General features: G+C 43.4%; 2 protein-coding genes across 4 annotated transcripts in view; both read left to right on the top strand.

The window, feature by feature from the left end:
• MERTK (MER proto-oncogene, tyrosine kinase) overlaps positions 1–6,428 on the top strand; it is an 81,469-nt gene extending 75,041 nt beyond the window's left edge. For both annotated transcript variants that reach the window (XM_054984654.1, XM_054984645.1), the window contains exons 16-19: positions 280–389; positions 1,104–1,263; positions 2,767–2,903; positions 5,717–6,428. In XM_054984654.1, coding sequence (XP_054840629.1) covers positions 280–389; positions 1,104–1,263; positions 2,767–2,903; positions 5,717–6,206 — 897 coding nt within the window. In that variant the 3' untranslated portion in view covers positions 6,207–6,428. The remainder of the gene's footprint in view (positions 1–279; positions 390–1,103; positions 1,264–2,766; positions 2,904–5,716) is intronic.
• Positions 6,429–14,499: 8,071 nt separating this feature from the next.
• The window catches only part of FBLN7 (fibulin 7), a 58,482-nt gene continuing 52,680 nt past the window's right edge, over positions 14,500–20,301 (top strand). For both annotated transcript variants that reach the window (XM_054988626.1, XM_054988616.1), the window contains exon 1: positions 14,500–14,837. In XM_054988626.1, the coding sequence (XP_054844601.1) occupies positions 14,763–14,837 (75 nt within the window). In that variant the 5' untranslated portion in view covers positions 14,500–14,762. The remainder of the gene's footprint in view (positions 14,838–20,301) is intronic.

Raw genomic sequence — 20,301 nt, 5'->3', positions numbered from 1 at the left:
CATTTATACACTGCCTTTTTTGTGACTCAAGGCTGGGATATGTAAGTGTGGTGACTGAAGAGAGATATGTAAGTGAAGTGATTTGCCACCTAGCTTTCTCCCCCTACAGAATTATTGAGAAAATATATTTTGTTTCCTCTTAAGTATGTATCACTTGCAGCATTTCCCAGGTTCGGTTTCTAGTTGCTTTAAATACAACTGGCAACTGACCCCAAGTGTGTGAGGTTTATTATTTGTATGACACACTCATAATAATTTTTGTCACATTCTCTTCCCCAGTATGTACCACTGCAAACTTTATTGAAGTTTATGATTGACATTGCTCTGGGAATGGAATACCTCAGTAACAAGCATTTCCTCCATAGAGATTTGGCCGCTCGAAACTGCATGTAAGCTTCTAAATTCCTTTTTCTCCTATTCAGAATAAAATAGTCCATCTTCATCTGTGATTGTAACTCCAGAAGAGAATTCTAACGTTCTGTGATATTTTCAGTGCAACAGAATCTGTTGCAATTCTAGACCAGGTTTATCCAATTACTGAGCCTCTTTCTCTGTTGGTTGGACTTGGTCTCATCAAGTAGCAAAGAAAGATTCTAGTGGGCTTCAGCCAACAAATGCAGTTAGTTCTGGATAGAATGTAATATAATACATCCACTCTGCCTTATTCCTGGATCCATGCAATAGTCTATTTCCCATTCCAACATCTTCTTGTATCTGTGAAGCTATGATGAGACCTGTTTTTTGCATTCATTGGAATCGTGCTGGGAAACTCCAAAATAATATTTTGGAATTGTCCAAGAGTCAGTAATAGTGCGTGCACTATCAAAATAAAATTAAAATTGTTCTAAAATTAAAAGTTTTTCAACCCATTTTAACAGCTTTTCCAAACGAAACTAGGAATTGTGGTTTTATTAAGGTGCTGAGAATATTAGAAATCACTCAGTTCTTGATAAATCTGCGTGTTTCAGAGGAAAGCCGTGCAAATTCAAAGCCATGTAATAACATGCCTTTTTCTGAAGTATCTGTGTAACATAATTTTTATGTCTTCAAATAGTTTTTATTCTTTTTAAATTGATTCATATTGGTCCTTGATCAACCAACAGGTTACGGGATGACATGACTGTGTGTGTAGCAGACTTTGGTTTGTCCAAGAGGATCTATAGCGGAGATTATTATCGGCAAGGACGCATTGCAAAGATGCCTGTTAAGTGGATTGCAATAGAAAGTCTCGCTGATCGAGTCTACACAACAAAAAGTGATGTGGTATGTAAATGTAGAGATGGTTCTCCAGAAAATGGACTGCAGCATGATCAACAGGCAGTGTTGGACTGGTTGACAGCAACTCAATATGAGGGATTCAGGTGGAACTGTTTATAACACAGGGCTAGTTATTTGCTAACTACTTTAAGATTCTGTTAAGAACACACCTATACTAGCTGGTTGAAATGTTGGCAAACCTACTTCTGGCCTTTGACCTGGAATTGCTTATGCAGTTCCTTGTTCTATGACAGACTTATTGACTATTGCTTGTATCTAGTTTTTCAGCCAACAGCAACTCACAAAGTTAATCAAAACACAACACATAGATATAACATAAGATACTAGGAATACGTAAGATTTCAGAAGCTAAGCAGGGTTTGCCTTGGTTAGTAATTGGATGGGAGACCACCAAGGAAGACAAAGGTCACTGTGCAGAGGCAGACAATGACAAACCACCTCTGTTAGTCTCTTGCCTTGAAAATCCAGGAGGGGTCGGCATAAGTCAGTTATGACTTGACGGCATTTTCCATCATCCACTAGGAATACACGTATAGGATTCTCTTCTGACCCCTGGCAGCTGATGACGTGTCCACGTTCCAGGCTTTTTCCTCTTGGGGCTGGGTGAGCAAGTAGACTAAAAAGCTGACTGGTGTTAAATGTGACAATCCAGACAAGCTTACATGTAGCTCCCCCTCCCCTGTTGGATGGCTTATTATTGAAACAGTTTAAATAATAATTTTTAGCCATGTAAATATACAAAATATGAGGAAATAAGAGCATTAAGCTGTCACTATTTCATAACATTAGGCATTGCAAACACCACCACGTGCTCCTGCACAAGCAAATTTCCTCAGTCACTTTACTGGAAAGGATATCTCTGTATGCACAAGGAATCCATGCACAGAGCTGCTTTCTCTACTGAACTGAGTGTAGGAACCCAAAGATGGAACTCTAGAGCCCCTACACCTAAAGAAATTGTTGGACATTGTTAGTTGAAGTGCAGAAGTTTTGTTCTTCTTCTAACAAGCTCAAAGCAGTAAAACATGGCCTCCCCATTATATCCTCATAATGCTCCTGTGGTGGTGGTTAGGTTGAGAAACACTGAATGGCCAAGGTTCCCCCAGCGAGCTTCAGAGCTGAATATAGATTTGAACTTAGTCCAGCACTCCAACCATGACACCACACTGGGTTTTTTTGTAGCACTGCACTCATGCTAGGTAAGCCTCTTATGCAAAATGTATTTGAAAGTAGATTTCCTCTGATCAATGAGTTATACCTGTTTAAGTTCTTAGGAACTGCATATACCAAAAACAGAGTTTTTCAAGTGTTGCAAGTTCCACTGCAATAATATCAAACATCCACCCTGATGTTTGAGGTCATGGATATCAATACTGTTCAAGGAGAAAGATCAAATAATTAGGAAATAGCCTTTTCCAAAAAAAGCAATTTCTTCAGTCTTCCTGAACTGATATTTGAGTATGTTTTCACTTTGTTCCTTCCTTGTAGTGGGCATTTGGTGTCACAATGTGGGAGATTGCAACTCGAGGGATGACTCCATACCCAGGAGTGCAGAACCATGAAATATATGACTACCTTTTTCATGGACACAGGTTGAAGCAGCCAGAAGGCTGTTTGGATGAACTGTAAGTAGTTGCATTTATGTACTGCATTTATAGTACCACCTTTCTATTAAGGTGTTCCATGGCAGTTTACAGTTTAAAATATTAAAGGTAAAAGAATAGAGTGCAGAAATGATCTCTGGCCACTCAGGAGCTGAAGACATAAACTCCGTAGCTGCTGGACTGCTTTTCTCATGCTTTCGCCTCAAAGCACATGGCTGCCCCAGCTGAGTTCTTTCTACCATAATTGGTCTCTTCAGCCCAGTTTTCAGACAAGAAGAGAATGAGGTGGAAGTGAGGTGGTAGAATGCTGAGAGAATTGAAAGGATTGTTCCATTTCAGATTGCACGTAGACTGTCGCACTCAGAGGCTAGAACGCCTGACACTGGCGGGGTTGGGAGCACCTGGTCGGCAAGGTAGCTCACTAGCAGGTCAGGCAGTCCAAATTCATACACGATCAGGGCTGTCCGAGAGTAGTCAAAACAGTCCATGTCAATCCAAAGCAAGGCAGGCAGGTGCACATCCAGGGGTCGAGCCGAGGTCGTAAGCCAAGAGTTCTGTCCATAGGGAGCAGGATACAAGATAGGGTCAAGAGCTTCCAGGCCCAGGAATGTAGATTGTAAGGAGTGGCAAACAAGGTTGCTTCCTTTTATCCTCAGTTCTAGTTAAGAGGCTGAGGTGCAGGTGTTTCCTCTTTCTCTGATTGCGGTGCCTCAGAGAGTTGCATTGCCTGGCATTGGTTGTGGAGGCAGGCACTCCTTCGTTCCGAGTTTGTCTTCCGCTCCCACTGCCTCCGTTGCTCAGGGGGGATGCTGGCAGCACTGGCTCCTCTGCTGACGGTTTCCCCTTCACCTTGCATGAGCCCTTGCCCTGGGAGGTTTCTCCATCAGTTCTCAACTGTGGGTCCTGCTGCTCTGCTGTGCGTTCCCCTGGCCCCCAGCCCAGCTCTTCCAGCCCTTCGTCTCTCACAGGCTCTTCCAGTTCCTCGTCCTCAAATGACGACTCGATGGGTGGCCATAAGCCAGCGGGTGCAACAGGCTAACTCACAGCATAGAGGATCATGGAGGCACACGTACTGGAATATTAAAATCTCCCTGGAAATAGAAAACCAGCACAGCAACCAAAGAACCTGTGTCCCTGCTGTGTTAGTTTTTTGAAGGAGTTGGAATCCACCATCTGAAGTAGTGCAGTCCATTCTACCGTATCAGGGCTTGGCTGCTTCATTCCTATTTCATTATCCTGCGTGTATCTTCGGGAACTCTCTTTCTCTTGTTTTTGATCTCATATTTATTTATATATGTATATATTTCATCTGACTTGGCTGGAAATGCAATAATTAATAATTCCGCAGTAATTCTATGGTTACGCAGAATACCATGCTGCCTTCTTGAGAAACTGAACTCTCTGAGGTCTGTTTGTCTGCTGCTTTTTGGTTGGTCTTTTTTCTCTATGAATGCCTTTCCTTCACCAGTTAGGGAAGTTCCTTCCTGGGGAAGCAGAATGATACCAGATCACCTTGTATCTCCCCTGTCCTAAGGGAGGCAGAGCATACTGCACTGTAAATGTCAAAGAATCTTGCCGAAATCGATGTTCTGAGGTTCATCTCACTAAGCTTTGGGGCATTCTTTCTGTTGTTGTATTCCATCCGCTGAACAAAAAGTAAATTTTGTTACTAAGCTTTGGACCCTTCTGCAGAGGGAAGAGAGTTTGTTTTCTGGATAGTTAAGAGCTATTTCAGCCTTGTGCCAGCAGTGGCCTCTTATTTAAACAGCATTGTAAAAAAAACTTACACTTTTTGCATTTGGGTATATCTCTACCCCAAGCCAAATTTTAATGTGTCTTCAAGTAGGAAAAAATCCTACATAATTGTTTTTGGTTTTGGTGGCAGAAATTGTGTTTCACAGTTCTAAAACATCCACAGCTGGAAAACACACTTTGGCAAGAGGTAGAACATTTCCTTTGTATGGAGTCACCTCTTCTGTTTTGCATATTGAATAAGTCACACCAGCATAGTTCCTTTAGAAAGCTATTTGACGGGGTGGGGGGGGGAGAATAACAAAAACTATTGTTTAAACTGAAGTTTTAAGCAACTAACAACATTCGATTTATATACCGCCTTTCAGGACAACTTAACGCCCACTCAGAGCGGTTTACAAAATATGTTATTATTATCCCCACAACCATCACCCTATAAGGTGGATGGGGCTGAGAGAACTCTGGAGAGCTGTGACTGACCCAAGGTCACCCAGCTGGCTTCAAGTGGAGGAGTGGGGAATCAAACCCGGCTCTCCAGATTAGAGTCCCGCGCTCTTAACCACTACACCAAACTGGCTCTCATAACTAACATAACATACTAACTAACATAACATACATATTCTCCAGGTTGTCAGGAAGGTCTGTAGCTCTTCAGAGTACTTAAAAATGGTTCCCTGGCTCAGAGTTTTCTTGAACTCCTGAGGTATTTTTAACCTCAATATGTTAAAAGGGTTTGGGGTGGATAATTGCCCCAATGACAAAATGCAAAAATTTCGGGGGTTATTTTTTAGCCCAGCTGCTTACTCATTTTTGTACACAGAAAACAAACTTTGAATGTCAACTGACTACATTGGAGATGTTATTTACTACTATACAGGTAACAATATCCTAATAAGAAAAAGTTCTAGACCCACCTGTCTCTGTATTCTACCCAAAAAAGTTACAACTGGGATAGGACATACACCCCAAGGGTATTTCCAGGATTTAAAGGCAATTTGGTAAATTATATACAAGAAGATGAGATGAAAGATGCCTTCTGATAATGTTTAGTGCTTTATTTCAGCATGTATTTTTTATTGCAGTTATGAAATAATGTATTCGTGTTGGAGAACAGATCCTGTGGATCGACCCACTTTCTCGGAACTTAAGCTTCACCTGCAGAAGCTGACAGAAAGTTTACCTGCACAGAATGTTATTTATATTAACACGAGTCTGCTGGAGGAGAATGCAGATGAGTCAATGGAAAACTCCGAATTTCCTCAGATAGACACAGACCTTGATCCTAATGACATCATAGAGTCCTGTTCCCAAAGACCAGAGACCACAGTGGTCACTGTTGATGTCCACGAGAGCAATGGGATAGGAGACAGGTACATTTTAAGTGGAGCGAGCGAGGAACAGTTAGCCAGTCTTGGGAGAACAGGAGAGGAAGATATTCCTCTGCTTCAGCACGCCCTCTCGCAAAATGGAAGGTTGTGGTCTCAAGCTTGCACACTTCCTGTAGGAAGCATGCTGACGGACGAGTTACTGTATGCAGATGACTCTTTGGAGGACTCTGAAATTCTGCTGTGAAACTCAAAATAGGACCTTTGTGAGCTGAAGAACGGAACTCCTTGGCCAGAAATAGTTTTGTCAGACGTCTCATTTTGTCATGTTCAAGCCATACAAAGCCAGTCATGTATAGTTCCTCTCTGAGTCTTGTACAGCAAGTAACTAAAGAAGTTTTGGCTCTCTACTTGTATAATAGGGTATCTTTATAGAGATTATATTTTAATAAACAACACTCCACAGTGATGGTCTGTTTTATTCATATTTCAGTTTTCTGTCCAAGGGATTTCCCCCTTCCCTGCAGTGGTTCCCCAGATTATGGTTTTGCATGCATGTGGTTCATCTTCTGGCTTCTTTGCAGCTTTTCAATGTCTCTGGTACTCTCAGAACACTTCAGTAAAGTTTGGGATTGCTAACAAGAACTAATCTAGTGTCACAGCTAAGAATTAATTATTTACTTAATATATTTATATTCTTCTTTTCCATTTTTCTCAAAGTGGTCTCTACAAGTAAGCGATAAAATAATCAATCCATAAAACATACTTATTGTTACTATTTTACAATAATTCTAAAAAATTAGGCATCATCCTAATAGTACTAATCCTAAACAGAATGAAACTCTTATAAACTCCTGGACTTAAATTGGCTTAGAAATGTATAACTCAGTTTAGGATTGTACTATTAGACTGTCTATTGTTTCTTAAAAGATACTTCAGATTAAGAACACGCATCTGTACTGGCAACTTACTCCACCCACTCTTGATGTAAAGGGAAGGGTTTTTATAGTAATTTAGATCTAGACACACCACTTTCTATTTATTCTTTGATAACCATGAGCCAAATTAGACTGCAGACAGACTATGATAACACCAATCTTATATTTAAAAAATTATACAACTTTATTTGTGGTCGTTTCCACACGTCTTACCTTTTGCCAGCACATCACGGAAGACAGTGTCTTCATGCGTGAAATTGCGCCAGGAAGACGCTGTTATTTTATTTATTTATTTATTTATTTATATTCCGTCTTCCCCACATCAGCAGGCTCAGGGCGGATCACAACCAAGTTTAAAAACATATTTCATCATATATACAATTTAAAATCATAAAACATCCCAATACATAGATTTTGCACGTGAAGACGCTGTCTTCCGTGGTGTGCTGGCAAAAGGTAAGACGTGTGGAAACAGCCTGTATTTGCTTTCATTGGTTACAAAAAGGAAAAACATGCAGTAAAGTAAATAATTGCCTAACAACCACTGAGCAAAGGAAAAGTAAAACTAGCAACAAACACGATTCCCCCTTCCTCTCCACATTTTAGTTATTTATTTATTTTTCAGGTTTTTAGACTGCTTCTCCCCTGAAACAAAGCCCAAAGCTGTTTACAGCATCAAAATCCACAATAAAAGACTAAACCCCCCCCCCCAAATTTGAGTGAGGTCCCACAAAAATACGACCAATAAAATAGTGTAATCCCAGTGACTGGGACTGCCCAAAAGTAAGCATCCAGGTGGCAAAAATTCCAATGCCATGTCAAGGCTAGAAGGCCTGCTGGAACAGTTCTGCCTTACATGCCCTGTGAAACCTAGAAAGGTCTTGCAAAGCACACGTGTTGTCAGAAAGAGGTAAGTTGTAATTCCAGGAGATCTCCGGGCCTCACCTGGAGTTTGGCAACCTTAGGTGGCACACAGGGCATACAGTTGTCAGGTGGCTCTTTTGGTTGATGGCAACTTGAATGTGGCTCTCCACAAGCCACAGAGGGAGCACCACTGGTCTAGACATTAAGGGGCAGTTGGGAGGAAGTATCAGAAAGCAGTGTTGCTGATCACAGGAAGGGACAATACATGCCGAAGCATTACTATATTGAAAATTAGGGCTGATGGATATATAACAATAAAACAGAAAGCAGGAAATATGTAGATCAAAAAAGTGGGAAGGCTAAAGAAAAATCTGTTTTGTATAACTATACACTATGAGAGAATGCCTAGGTCACCTATAGTACAAATGCTACGTGGTAGTGATTTGAAAACAAGAATAGAAACATTAAAGGAAAAAGGCAACAGAAAACATGACAATTGTGCAATAAACACATCCCAAGACATCACCTAGGCAGGGGCTGGAGGGCCTCCTGGGAGAAAAAAACAGCAAATCTATCCTGCTCAAGACCAGAAGATGTGTCAAGAGTGGGTTGCAACCCACTCCTCCAGCATTAACCTTGGGCTGCTTGGCCATCCTGCTGGCAGCCAAGTCTGGAGGATCTCGCAGCTCAGACATGCATGAAGAGAGAGTATCATGGTCTGCTTTTTCATGCTGACTCATGCAGGTGATGTCCAGGAAAAAAAATGTCCTTGCTTGTGGGTAGTACAAAGAAATATTCATTTGATGAAGATGAATATTTTGTTTAGTGCTTGGCTGTTTCTCTTCACTCATTTCCAACTCACTGGCACTGGTGTTTAATGCATTCTTAATTTATATCATCCTCACATCAGTTAATTTTAGAAGAGTTTTTCTACCTAGTTCAGCAGGATAATTTAACTTACTATTATGTCCTCCAGTGTTGTGTGTAGTAACTCTCTGCAATAATCTCTTATTTGAATTGTGTATTGTTGTGGGTTTTCCGGGCTGTATTGCCGTGGTCTTGGCATTGTAGTTCCTGACGTTTCGCCAGCAGCTGTGGCTGGCATCTTCAGAGGTGTAGCACCAAAGGACAGAGATCTCTCAGTGTCTTCGACAATACAATATCTGTATTGCCTTTTTTTGTATCTTAGCAGATCTTTAGTGTCTTTGGTGTTATCATCTTTCTACTCTGGTCTTTCTATACAAGTTTCCAGCAGGTGGTGCTAAAACTCAGGATAAAAAACACTCCTCAAGGTTTTGAAAGTGTAAATGTCTTTGTCCAACCTGAACTGTAAATCTGGATAATGGAATCTGGTGCCTGAAGAACTGGGACAATGGAATCTGGTATCTGGAGAATTGGATGTGCATTTTATCTAAGCTTCCAGATTTATGGTTATGATTTTAAAATTAAGGTCCTAATGTGCATGTGGGTTGCAGAGGAATGCCTTTCTAGGATGATGCAGGGAGGGTGGGTGAGTATAATTTAAAGTGCCTGTCTATATGCAGCATTATCTTCCAAAGGGCACCTTCAGGACCAGGGGACCAAGTCCACATACAGCACTAAGCCGTCACCAGATGTGCAGGTGGCTATTCTAGGACTCAGGCCCACAAAGCATCAATACATGTAGGTTCTGTCTTTGATACAGCCGTGACAATGGAACTCCTCACAGGTGTAGCATCAATAGAGAATGGCACTGACTGTGCACTCCTCAGTTTACAGCATGCATCACCAATTACAGCGGGCCCTTCCCACCATATTGTACCGTCTTTTCTTGCCATTGGAAGCCCACCCTGTAGGCAAGTAGGATGGAAACTGACGGATTTTCCAAATCAAAAAGGAAACCTAGAGGCATATGTTACTCTGTTTCTATACTCTGCTTGCAAACTGTTTGTAGGTAGCCAAGTTAGTAGATGTGGACACCAGTACCTCATCACCAGCACTCCAGATCTCCACGTGCCCTGTTTTTGTTTTGATTTTGATCCACAATGCAGGAGGAAGATTTCTGGTGCCCCACCAGTTTATGCAGTCATTTTGTGCCCATGAACTGCTGCTCATAAAGCTATACAGTTTTTGGCAAATGCTAGTTTTTGATTTAACATTTAATCACACAACAAGAAGTACAGAGAACTATGGGATGTACCCCCAAATGCCATCAAAACGCCAATCTTGCCTTCTAATTAATGGATGAAAATTAGGTTGATTTTTGCAAGAAAGGATTTTTTTAAATGATGTCTCATAAAGTTCTCTTTATAACTTTATTCTTACAAATGTGAAGGTTTGGAAAATGAATTAAATGATTATTTAAACCTCAACAATAAAATTCTTAGCAATAAGACAAAATCAGTAAAATATGCTTATAAAAATTTACAGACAATGGACAGGTCATAGGGAAGATGTTAAAATACCAGAAGTAGGATAGAAATTATCTAAAAGCCTGAAGAAAATTATCACCTGGAACCTAAAGTCGGCACAGTCAAGCTTGAAGCTGAAGTATATTTCATAGCCAAGGAGCCACATCTTTGCAAGCCCTGTCCTTATTTGCTACTTGCCTCAGTCCTGTGGGTGACGGCCCCATTACCAGACCTTGTGCTGACAATTTTAGCTGGCAAACTGGATACTACAGGGGAAAAGCTGTCCTGTAGAAACCATGACCCCAAGTTGTTGGGGGCTGTAAAGGTGAATGCCAGCATTTTGCATAGTGCCTGGTAGTGTGTTAGTGGCCCGTGCAGACCTTTCAGTGCAAGAGTGATAGAATCTTTACATCCAATCCCTGAAAGCAGTGTGCCACTTCATTCTGGACCAAATGGAGTTTCCAGACAACCTTCAAAGGCAGCACCATGTCTATAGTACAGTAATTTGGATGTGATTAGAGCATGGATCACTGAGGCCAAGGTACAGTGGAACAGGCCACAGGTGGTGTAGAAACTGAAGCTGATCAAAGGTGGTCTGCCACATAGAAGACCTGAGCCTCTCATTGTAGACCAAGAGATCTAGCAGCAGCACCAAACTATGAACCTGCTCTTTAGGGGGAGCACTACCCCCTCCAGGACAGACTGACTCCTCAGGACCTCAGTCTTGTCTAGATTATACTTCAGCTTATTAGCCCTCATCCATCCTATTACCTTCTCCAATCATTTCTTTAGGAAGCCACAGACCAACCAGATTGGAAGACAACATGAAACCCTGTGGGACCCTGTAGGATAAATGCCAGTTCTACAGTACCAACAATTGGAAATGATTGGTTAGGTAACTTGGTCCCCAACCTCAAATCCATCCAGTGTCTCCAGAAAGATGCATTTGTTGATTCAGAAACCATTGAGAGGTGCAGGAGAATCAATAAGGACACACTCAGCAAAGATCATCAGTCAAGGTGACCAGGGTCATTTCCATGCCAACCCAAGCCTGAATCTGAGTAATCCTTCTCCAAAAACTGCCTGTGCTGTATGACAAAACAGCATGTATACTCTGCAGGAAAAATAAAGTTCTGCACTAAGGGAACTAAAATTCTGCAAACGGTTATTACTGATGTCAATTAAATACGTGGCATTATAGTTTCTGAAGTGTATAAATTATCCTACTTCTTCTGATCACAAAGAGGGTGATGAGCTGTCCCAGGCAATCAAACAAACCACCTTTTGGCACAAGTGTTTGCTCACCAGCACAATAGGCATCCTCTGTGCAACTATAGCATGCCTCGCATTCACCCTAGTGCATGGTGTTTGCCATTTGTCACGCTCTCAAAGTACATCTGCACATGTAAAGTAAGAAGCATAGGAGAAACCATAGTGCAGCTCCACAGACAAGGAGAGGGACACATTCCCTTCTACAGTGCTAGAACAGCCTTTGCTTTTGTGTCCCCGTAGTCGTCGATACATTCTGAAATCTGGTTTTCACCCAACACCATGCAATCCAGTTCAATGTGCAACACATACCGTAGAAAACTTGGCGGTGAGCCCTGTTGGATTCAGTGGGGCTTCCATCAGAGTAAAGGTACATAAGATGTCTCCTTCATGACCTGAAACACCTTTTTCCTTTTGTTTTCCCCTTTGTTTTCTGTACTCAACATCCAGTATGATAAAGGGCACTGAGGAACTAAAAATCTGTTTTGTGTTAATTTGGTTGGTGTTACACTTTATACCTTATAAAAAAGTTTTACACATAACTGTTCTTTTTTGGAACCGCTCCTCATCCTGAAATGTATCAGAGGTCTAAAGCATAGTACCACCTCTATTGGAGAACTGGTCTGTGTTGCAGGCCAAGTAAGAAGCATTCAAAGAATATGAAGCCACCCTCTTCCAGGAGAAAGACAGAATAAAAGCTACAGATATGTATACATGACTCATCCCTGCCACCTGCCATTTGAGGGGATACCATCCAAAATATTTTCCCCTTCGTATCTATCGCTTCATTGTGTAGTCTGTGTCAGTTATAAGTTTTAATTTTCCAGAAGAGGGAGTCTGGCCTTACTCGGGGCAAAGAAAGCCAGGGCCTAATAGCCAGGCCTTGCCCAGCTCAGATGAAGCAGAAGGGCAACATTCAGGTCCAATTTCGAAGCGAGCAAGGTGACCATAAAGCCTTACCAATGAGAGGTCCGCAAGGTTAGAGTCATCTTTAAATCAGATTGCCATCATCTACATCAGCATATCAAGAATCCGTGGTCATATGCTAACATATCAAGTAGCTTCTGGCCGTCTTTTAATAGGATGCTCACAGCTGCATAGGATCCTCCTCAGGTAAAAGAAAATGTAAAAATAATATTCTCATACCTCCCTCAATTTTTTTCTGTACTAGTGAGAAAGCCCTGACCTGGATAGCCCAGGCAAGCACAGTCTCATGAGATCTCAGAAGCTAAGCAGGGACAGCAATGGTTAATGCTTGGATGGGAGACCACTTAGGAACACTAGGGTTGCAGAGGCAGGCAATGGCAACCTACCTCTGTTAGTGTCTTGCCTTGAAAACCCCACCAGGGGTTGCCATACATCAGCTATGACTTGACAGTACTCTCTCCCACCACTAGTGAGAAAAGAACAGGGATCTGAATGTGCTAATAGACAGTATTGCATGCATCATGATATCACTTCCTGCAAAAACCTGAACACGATGTCACAGCCACCCAGTAAAGCTCTCGAAATCCCCCAATTCTCTATGGCTTTTACTACAGAGATCTGGGAATTCCTAGAGTGTTGCAGCATTATTCTGACACCAGTTCTGGGTTTTCTCTGGAAGTGACGTTGTGATACATGACACTCCACCTCCGAAAGCTCCTGCTAGTTGTGAGAGTCAGGCTGGCAACCCTGGTCATAAATCTGTTCCTAGACTGTATCATTCCAGAGTCCAGTAGAGATACAAATGACTGGATACTCCTGCATAGAACCATTCCCTATATTCTGAAAACTGTCTATTGATAGAGGTCCTAGGCCCACACCCAAGATCCCCAGACCTGCCAAGGGGCAGAGCCTGAGAGAGGGAAGTGTAACTGATGCTGTAATCATCTGGAAGTAACATAACTCCCTAATCCACCTGTGACGCTCTAGGAAATCCCCCAATCTCTATGGTAAATACCACTCTTCTCTTTGCTGGCTCTAAAGAGAAAAAAAAGACATTATGTGCCGAGCTGGCCTTGTTCATTATGCTGCCATCCCTCTCTGATGGCATCATATTTGTCCCAATCAGACCCATAAACCAGACAGGTGGGCTGAGGATATACTGTAAAGAGGGATTACAACTCAATGCAAAACTTTGAAGAAAAATCTAAATATAAGTAGTCTGGTATTTTAATATATTGAACTATTTAACTACAATCAATAATAATAAAAATTAAAAATAAGTGCCCAATGGTCCTCAGACATATCAGGATTTTGTATTCTTTGGCCAGAAAACTGGAAATAGGAGCAATCTTATTTCTCTCTGGCAACTAGAAAGAATTCCACCTACATGCCCCTTATAAGTCATAAGACTTTAGTTCACATGAAAGTAAATCCCATTGTTCAATGGGAGAGATTTCTTAATGTTTACTATTGTTGCATTAGTTAAGACTAACTTTAGCTGGATTGGGAAGCTGGCCACAACTCTATGCACTCTTGCCAAGGAGTAAGTCCCATTGAACTCACTGGGATTTACTTGTGCTTCAGCTGAATTGTGCTTCTTTGTAAATGAAAACTTTAAATTCAGGCAAAGGGTCTGAAATACCCATGGGCAGCAACAGCCCTTACAACCCCAGCCCAATCTCAAATTGTCAAATCTGAGAAGCTTCAGAGAGAGAAGGTGCTACTGGACCCGAATGTTGCTCTTCTACTACAGTCCAACATGGCTACTCACCTGATGCTACCATAACAGTTACTTTTATGACCTACCTTACAAGGATGTTGTAAGGATTACTGAGCAAATGTATGTGACACAGTTTGAACCCACTCGAGTGGTATACAAATTCCACCTCCTGATGGGCCAAAAGCAAATGCAAGTGGGGAGACTCACTTGAAAAAAAATGTATCAGCCATCTTTACATAGAGCCTGTGATTAATGTAAGCTGTTTGGCTAGGACAGGCTATAAATCAAAATTAATATCCATAATTATTAGCTATTCAGCACCAGGAAATATTCATCTTTTTTTCCACTCAACATGCTGCTTCTTAAAGTGGAAAAAAATAGCACTGGCAGAAATGAAATGTCATTTGCTCAGTAGGAGCCAAAACTCTTAGGTGTTGCAGTGCTAAATCTCGAAGGGTGGAAGGGGGAGCTCCCATGTGGGAGCAGCATATACTTGCAGCAAAGGCAGCCCTACGGTCGGAAGTTGAAGCCGCGTATTTGACTCTACAGAAACCCCTTCTGGGTGATGCTACAGGCCACCCCTGGCCTCAGGGAGGAAAGCTCAGCGACTTCACCTCCATCAATTTGTAGTCACTGAAACGTGATTGTTGAAGCAACTGTCCAAGGAGACATTTCCATCTGGAAATAACAGCACCATGATTTCTGGATTCCAGTACAGCCTTTTTCTTTCCTTCTGCCTAGCGGTATGTCAGGAATCTCAGGCTTCCCAGGTAAGTTCCCGTCCAGCACTGATCTCTCCAGATAAACAAGCATTTGCACAGCATTTTTCCTTAATGTTAAACACGAGCATGCATGTTTTAGGAATTTGATTTGGGGAAAATATACATTACAGTAGCTGCAGTAAACTGAGAAGCATGGCTTTTAGATTCCCACAGGTTGCTAGAAAAACAACTTTTCCTCAGTTCATTCATTTGCAAAACCAAACTCCTTCATTAAGGAGGAATTCATTGCTTATGGATTTACAGATTTTACTTTCATTAGGATAGATATATCTCTAGTTAAATGTTTATGTTTTTTGCTCCCTTCCTTTTCATTTTACAAGTGCAGTGGAATAGCACAATGATGAATGATGAAAAACCTTTTGGTTTTTATAGATAGTCTTTGATTTGTCTCTTCAGACCAACAGTCAAAACAATGTGATATATAGCTAAGGGAAATCAAAAAGATAAACAGTGCAAGAAATGTATTAAGAAGACCGAAATTTCTGCTGATGGAAGGGATATCCATCAGTGGAAAGGAACTCTCTTCTTGTCCAAAATACCCCCTGAAATGCTGTTCCCGGGGGCCAGAGGGACCCCCCCCCCAAAACAGCACAAGGGAAAAGGTGGAAATCTGCAATGGGAGGAGATAGTAAAATTGCCGCTCATCCATCCTCAGAAATTCTCTACCGGATCCAAGCCATGAGTATGTGCAAAATGCTGGACACAATCTAAAACTTTCTTCATCTGTTTCCATTTGGCATATCTCTCTTGAATACATGCTTTATAGCAAGCGTTCTCAAAACTTCTGATTGCTGGAGTGCACTTTTTATGAATAAAAAAGGGAAGTACATTTCTTCTGTTATAATGCCTGAAAACTGAATTCATCATAAAACAGACAATTTGTCCTTTCAGTCTGAGGTCAGGCACAGAGAGGTCAGGTACCTGGAGATGGGTGCAATCCTGCCAATTTTTGAAAACACTGCTGTAAAACAGTTGAGTTCTCGGTATTTAAAAAAACTGCCTTCACCTTGAAACTTTCCAAGTTTTACGCCCCAAATATAATTTAACAATTCCTTTTTCCACTTCAAATTCAGTCAAAGATTCAGAAATATTGCAGGGGCCATATCTTAACTGGTTGATCAAAATTAGTTCAGTATTAATGAAGCTAAAAGGTGGAAAATCTTTCCGTTATGATTTTCATTGATGCGAAGGCAATTTATCCATAAATGCATGGTTGATGAAGTAAACATTTATCTGTAAAAATGCTTGTAGTCTGGAATATGGAGGAGTCACAGTGACCTGCAACAGCAGTGCTTGGTAAGGTTGGCAGCCCCCAGGTGGAGGCGAGGGATCCTCAGAACAGCAGTGGAAGAAAAATCAAATTTTTAAAACTGGTTGTTGGCCAACAGCTTGCTGTGATTCCAGGGAAATCTGGAAGTGACATCACAGCTCTGTAAGACCATAGGGTTTTTGGTGAACCCTAGAAATGACTGCCATCACTTCTGGGAACAGAAGTGACATCACATCATTGGCTGTGGCACCCACACACCCCGCGATGTCTCCATCCCCCTGGTCTCCTGCTGGGTTGTTTCCAGGCCAGGCCTGGCAACCCTTAACTAGTTATCTGCTTATGAGAATTAGAGAAGCAGTTGAGGCTACAGAAAATTAATTGTGTACAAGCAGGAGATCTGAGAAGACTTGCATGGAGCATCTTTCCTTTCCCCCACTATTTCCAATTTCTCTTCCATGAAAGCTCTCATTGCCTCTCCTCTTTACCTGTGTCCTTCTTTTCTCCCTTCTCACCAACCAACACACCTATCTTTGTCCCTCTCCCCCCTCTTGTCTTCAGCTTTCCCCTCTTCCCTCCCCTGACCACTTCTACCTGGGAAAATTATGGCCCAGTTGCACATTGCTCCATTTATTTTTACAAAAACTCTGAGATAAGTTAGACTGAGAGTGTGTGACTGGCCCAAGGTCACCCAGTGAGCTTACACTGCAGAGGGGGAATTCAAACCAGGGTCACCCAGATCCTAGTTTGAACCTCTAACCACAATGACACCACACTGGCTTTCATAGGGTAACTGCTATTGAGCAGTAGCAAGCAGTCAGTGCTGGATGCAAGTTGAATGTTATCAAGCCTCCTGGTGGTTGCTGGTGGACCTATCCCTTCTGAGTCCTCCCTCAAGGACTAAATAGCCCTAGACAGGGCCTGCCCCTTCCCATAATTTTTACTGACAGAAACGAAAGCTTAAAATCTGGCAATACTGTTGTGGTTGCCTAGCAACAGCCACTGAGAACATTCATTTCTGAAAGCTACTACTTCTATTATTGGGGGGAGGCTAAATTTCAGATTTTTCTGATAACTTGGGGCTTTCTAAGGTTTCTGGAAAGATCTGTCATATCTGTTCATAGCTCTAGTTTCTGGATTTAAGTGTCAGGGCTTGTCGCTGCCACCGCTGGGTGGGGCGCTGGCTGGGCCAGCCCTGACGTCAGAGGGGCGCCAGGGATGCTGCAGGACCCTGCTCTGTGGAAGGAGGAGCGGTATACATCACCCTGGCTCCCTCTCAGTCCACTCACTGGCCTGCTCAACCTGGCCTGCTTACCCCCTGCGTCCTCCATCATCTCCTCCTCCCAGAACTCTCCTCCAAGCCTCCACTCTCACACTGCTCTGGTCTCACTCCACACCATCACTCCTTACCCACACCCACCACCTCAGAGCTCTTCCCAGCTACCCTTTTTAGGGTTTCCTTTCTCCACCCCGCCCTCCTTCCAGGCTTGTTCCCTCTCCTGACTTGGCCCAGCTGTGCCTTCCCTCAGGTGTTTCCCTCCTATCACTAATCCCTTCTAGGCTTCCTTGCCTTGCTGGCAGGGTGGGGTTGAGTGTGAGCCATCCCCAGCTGAGGTCTCCTCGGCCTTGCTCACAAGGAGCTGCCCCAGCCAGCTTCTGTGCTGCTGAGCATGCCTGGCCTTGCTCGTGAGGAGCTGCCCCAGCCGGCTTCTGTGCTGCTGAGCTTCCCTAACCTTGCTCGCGAGGAATTGCCCTGGCCAGCTTCTGGACTGCCTGCTCATTGATGCTGGGCGGGGCTACCCATCTCCTCCCCCAGAATGCCTGTGGCAGCTCCACCTGGAGGGGCTTGGCTCCTAGCAACTCCTGAGCCAGGCTACTGTCCTCTAGCCGGGGTGTGGCTCTGGGCTGTAGTGGCTGCTTCTCCTCCTTGGCTGGTAAGGGCTCTGTTTGGGCTGCTGCTGGGTCCCTATTTCCCCTGCCTTGGCCCTTTTCCTCTGGCCTGCTTAGCCCCATCTCTTCCCCCTGGAGGGTGGGACTGGCTGGTCTCTCCCTGCTCCCTCCAGCCCTCTGAGGCTTTGGCCTTTCGCCCCTTCCCCCTGGAGTGGGCAGGTTCTGGGCCTGGTTGCTGGCTGGGGTGGTAGGGCTGCTGCCTCCTGGCTGTCTCCCACTGCTCCCTCCTGGCAAGTCTGGGAGCTGGGACTCAGACCCCGGACATTAAGTATCTAAAGATTTGACCATGTTGAGCATTAGATATATTGATAATTGGGGGATCAAAGTTTTCACTCCATCTCTTCTTATTATGAACCTTCTCACACTACTGTGTGATCATCCTCTTTCATAAATGTCCAGAGACGAGGGACCCACTCCTCCCAGACTTACCTCCTCGGTGCAGAAGGAGGCACAGCTGCTGTTGGGGGAAGATCCCCCAGAACCAGGATGGCCTGCAGCATAAGGGTAGGCCGGCAAGCAGGACTGCTGTGGCATGGCATCAGTGCAGCTGGTCAGGCCACCCAATGAGTAGGGACCCAGCAGCCACGCTGGAGGAGGAGGAGCTTCCCCACTAGTGACAGCGCTCCCTGCCAACAGGATGCACAGCCTGGTCTCCACAGCACTCCCCAGGCATGCTGGTGTGGGAGGCCATGCAAGCTGGACCTCAGGAAGGGCTGCAGGTGCAGTGGCTTGGCAGGTATGGCCCCGGTCCTGAGGCCGATGCAGGGATGCTGCCACTATTAGCGGCCAAGGAAAGGCCACCAGGAAGAACACCGATGTGGTGGCCTGGTCAATGTGGCACATTGTGTGGGCCGGCCAGCCCCACCCTGCAGAACTCCCTATTAGGTAGCTGGGAGGCAGGGGTCAGAGGCAGGAGTCCTCAGGAGCACTGGGATGCACTGTGATCCTTCAGGCCAGAATGGATTGGAGCCTGAGGCAGGAGTGAGCACTCTCCCAGCACGGCCCCTATAAAGGAGGGCTACTCAGGCAAACCATGGAGGAAGGAGTTGTGGAGCCAAGCACAGGAGAGAGAGAGAGAGAGAGAGAGAGCGCAAGCAAGGAACTGGTGGCATAATCTGAAAGACAGGGTGCTGTAAAAACCCCTCCTCCCCCATTCTTCGGCCCACCTAAGCCAAAGGGCCAACCTGGAAAGCAAACCCCCAGGCTCAAATGTCCCTGCAGCGTAGCCTGACAATAAATAAATTCACAATAGTTATTGCAAAACAGCAAGATTAGTCATGTATTTCTGTTTTCATTGGTTTAAATGAAAACATTTGTAGTGGTTTCATTTCCATATAATTTGGATAAAATATTCAGCAGTTATGTCCGTCCTCCAAGGGATCAAGCCTGCCAAACTGGGAGAAAGGGTCCCAGTTTTATGGACAATTAAAAACAAGACGCATACCAGAAATAAAAATTTCTTTGAATGAATGATTGAATGCTTCCTATATGTCAGTTTCAAATCTCTTGATCTGTCATTATTAGAGATGGGCACGAACCAGAAAAAAACTGAACCATGCAGTTCGTGGTTCATCAAATGTCATGAACCACAAACTTTCACGAACCTGCCCTGGTTTGCGAACCGGTTTGTTTGGTTCGTGAAAACGTCACATCCAGGTCAGAAAATCATCACTTCGGGGTCAGCAGAAGGTCTGCAGGAAGTCCATCCCCTGTTGCCCAGGAAACTGATTGATTGGCACCAGGCTGTCTGCAGTCACGAACCAAACGAACCAGCCTAAAGTTTGTGATGGTTCATCAGAAATGGGATCTGACGAACCACGGTTCACGAACCATGAACCGGCCTGGTTCGTGCTTAATTTTGGTTCGTATTTCGGTTTGTGCCCTTCTCTAGTCGTTATTCTTTCTCTTCCTCTCTGTGACCACACATGCCAGAAATAAAAGATGTTTTACTTCGATGCTATACTGAATGCTTCATGTTTACTTCAATGACTGTTTATGTGAGATTGCCTTTGGAGTATAAACGCTTTCTCACATTTCATCATAATATAAGTAGCTGTCTAGATACTACAACATCCTCCCCCGCCCCCAGCTTAAACAGTATTTATTCTAATTGTCTACAAAACTGGGACTCTTTCTCTTGAGTGTCTGGTATCTAATAGAGATCATCCCTTGGATAAGGAGTACAGTTACTGAAAATTTCATCTGAATTATATAGAAATTACAGCTGGAAATGTT

Source organism: Eublepharis macularius, chromosome 1 (genome assembly GCF_028583425.1).
Source record: "Eublepharis macularius isolate TG4126 chromosome 1, MPM_Emac_v1.0, whole genome shotgun sequence".
Classification (NCBI taxonomy): domain Eukaryota; kingdom Metazoa; phylum Chordata; class Lepidosauria; order Squamata; family Eublepharidae; genus Eublepharis; species Eublepharis macularius.
Note: the sequence above shows the minus strand (reverse complement) of the source record. Positions and strands in the feature narration are given on the sequence as shown.